At 33.0% G+C, this 2,804-nt stretch overlaps 1 protein-coding gene across 1 annotated transcript in view; it reads left to right on the forward strand.

Annotated features, from left to right (window-relative positions):
* Positions 1-2,418: 2,418 nt before the first annotated feature.
* LOC118743958 overlaps positions 2,419-2,804 on the forward strand; it is a 4,914-nt gene continuing 4,528 nt past the window's right edge. The window contains exon 1 of the mRNA XM_036476721.1: positions 2,419-2,427. Coding sequence (XP_036332614.1) covers positions 2,419-2,427 — 9 coding nt within the window. The remainder of the gene's footprint in view (positions 2,428-2,804) is intronic.

Here is a 2,804-nt window from a genome sequence, read left to right on the forward strand (position 1 = left end):
TCCAATGCTGGCGTGGAATGGGAAGAAGTGTGAGGGCAAACCACTGGCCGTTGGCAACTACGTTCACAGTTTGGCTGAGCAACAGTTGCCATGAATATGTAATTGAATTTAATTTGGCGTGCTGTTGTATGCAAATACGACGAGACAACCTAGTTACATACATATGTATGTATGCATGTATGTATATGTCTACATTCATTTATAAAAACAAATAAAAGTAAAGACCCAAACGTGCCCATATCCATATCCGCAGACGTTCATATGCATGTAGGTACATACATACGTGTGTATGTGGGTATTAATTTAAGTAAACACTTCTATTTATGTGCACAAATGTATGTACATGCATACTGTATGCAAATAGATGGATGTACATATACATACAGGCTGACAGCTGCTGTGAATCCAAAGTAAAATTATTGTAGTATTTTATTCTCACTCGGAACCTTAAAAAAAATTCAATGTTTTATTCATTTATAACCCATTTTTTTATTACTTACATATTTTTCCACAGAAGAGGCAACTCACAATTTTTTTCCAACACACAAAAGCACACTCTCACCAACCAACCGCGCTCGCCGCTCTTCATTGCTTCTGACTTTTCTTGCCGCTTGCTGCTGCTGGTCGATGGATGTCAACTGTCAACAGGCATTTTGTTGTATTTGCGCGCGGCTATTTTCAGTTAAACTTGTTAATAACGGTAATATTTATTATTTATTTAAGTGTTTTACTGCATTCATAACCGCACTAATGAAAAAATATCTACATATGTTGGTATGTTTGTTGGTGTGGTGGTACCGGTGCATTCGTACCCTTATCATTCTTTCGCCCCGTGTGTGCATTGGCGACTGGACGGAGAACTGATAAGGGCTCGTATCACCATAACAACATGTAATTGAGCGCAACGCTCAAAAAATAACTGTGAGTGGGAAAAAAATTGTGCAAAAGTAGGTAGATATAGTGAATGAAATTTATTAAGTGCATATTTAACATGACAAGTAAAACCATTGTGCGATTATTTATTTTCATAGATGGTAATTAAAACAATAAAATGTAAAAAAAAAAAAAAAATAAAATGCAAAACACGAGCACAAGTCAAAGTGAATGTTAACATGTGTATCCAATACGAAAATAACTGCGAAAGTTTATGAAGTGAAAGCTGTGAAAATTGTATTTGCAGTCAAATGTTCTACATTAAAATATGTAATTTATGAAATTTTATACGTACTTTTTTTGTTGCAAAAGAAATAAAAAATAATTGGTTTCAGATTTCAAATCATAAGTACAACCCGTGTAAAAATTATAATCGCACCACATATTGACAAGCTTTACAACTTTGCATTTTTTTGGTTATTTAATTTGATTAATTTTAAATAGTTTGTTCCAAAAAAAAATTACTTAAAAAGTGCAAAACATCAACGCTAAGTAATAGCTACTAAAAACGTTCTAAGATATCTAACAAAAATAATTGAAATTTTTAAGAAAGTTTGTTTGCATTTTCTTTTTTACATATAAACTATATTTTTATAAAAAATAACTAAAAATAGATAACTGAAAAATAAATTATTAAAACTTGTCAACGATTATAAATTTGATATGTGGTGTATTTTAGTTCTAAAAGCATCAAACGGTAGTCAAAGTTCCACCGACCCAGGCCACCGCTCAAATTCATCTGGACCTATGAGGCAGCGTGATTGCAAATTTGACCACTGGAGCTCGTGCTACTATAGGAAGCTATGGTGGACATTTCAGCAATGTTGCATTCAGTAAAAAAATGACATTAGTGACACTTACACGCAGTGAAGAGTTGCTAAGTCTGTTTTTTTTCTGCAAAATTATATTTGGAAGCAGGAAAAAAGAACAACTGAAAAAGCATCTTAACCAAAAACATCGAAGTATTTGCTTTATTTCTAACCATTTCTATTCAGCGATGCGCAAATTTATCAAAGACCCGAATAGCCACAGAAATTTGATAAGTCCCAAGAATTAAAAAAAAGTTCATCAACGTTGTGGAATTCGATTTAAATGGAATTGTTGAAGGTTAGAAAACGGAAAGTTTTTGAAAAATAAGTTCTTTGTAAAAAAAATGTTTTCGAAACCTTATATCGACACTTGAGTGGAAGATCAACCTATCTCGGCAGCCAGTTAGTAAGCGCGCTCTATCTCAGAAAACTTTTCAAGCGCGCCCTACTTCAGAATTTGGTTGAAGAACGCCCATCATGAAAAAAAAACCATGTCTAAATGAAAATCCAATTCGTCTGATGGATTCTACCTTACGTCGATGAGTTGATTAGCAATGAAGGAAAAATTAAAAAAAAGATCAGATCTTAAATAGCATGCACTTGTTTTTCCACAAATATTAAAAACTCAATCTGCGAATTTGTTTTAAAAACAAAGTGATTTCATAAGGAAATCAACATGAAACAAGTAAGAGCAGCGCTGTCTTCGGCTAATACCTTTCATGAGCATCTGACAAAATGTATACATATATTCACAGCATGCATAGAAAGAGGAGATACATGTATTAAAAATCATATCTAAACAGTCAGTGGTATAAGAGGTAAAGCTTATACTGCATACATTTTGACGATTATCTCAGTAGACTTTGTATTATTATTTATAGAATAGCTTACGAAATTTATCGGTTTTAGCTGTCCAAATAAAGGAGTTTACAAGTAAAACCCCATATCTGAACAATCAGTTGTATGAAGGCAATAGGTTATCCCTTTCCCAACATTTTTTGAAGTAGTGAACAAGAAAATTTTTTTTTGAACTCAACTCAGAGATTTCGACTTGAATAGACA

This window comes from Rhagoletis pomonella, unplaced genomic scaffold (assembly GCF_013731165.1).
Source record: "Rhagoletis pomonella isolate Grant_MI unplaced genomic scaffold, Rhpom_1.0 Rhpom_scaffold_00007, whole genome shotgun sequence".
NCBI classification, from domain to species: Eukaryota; Metazoa; Arthropoda; class Insecta; order Diptera; family Tephritidae; genus Rhagoletis; species Rhagoletis pomonella.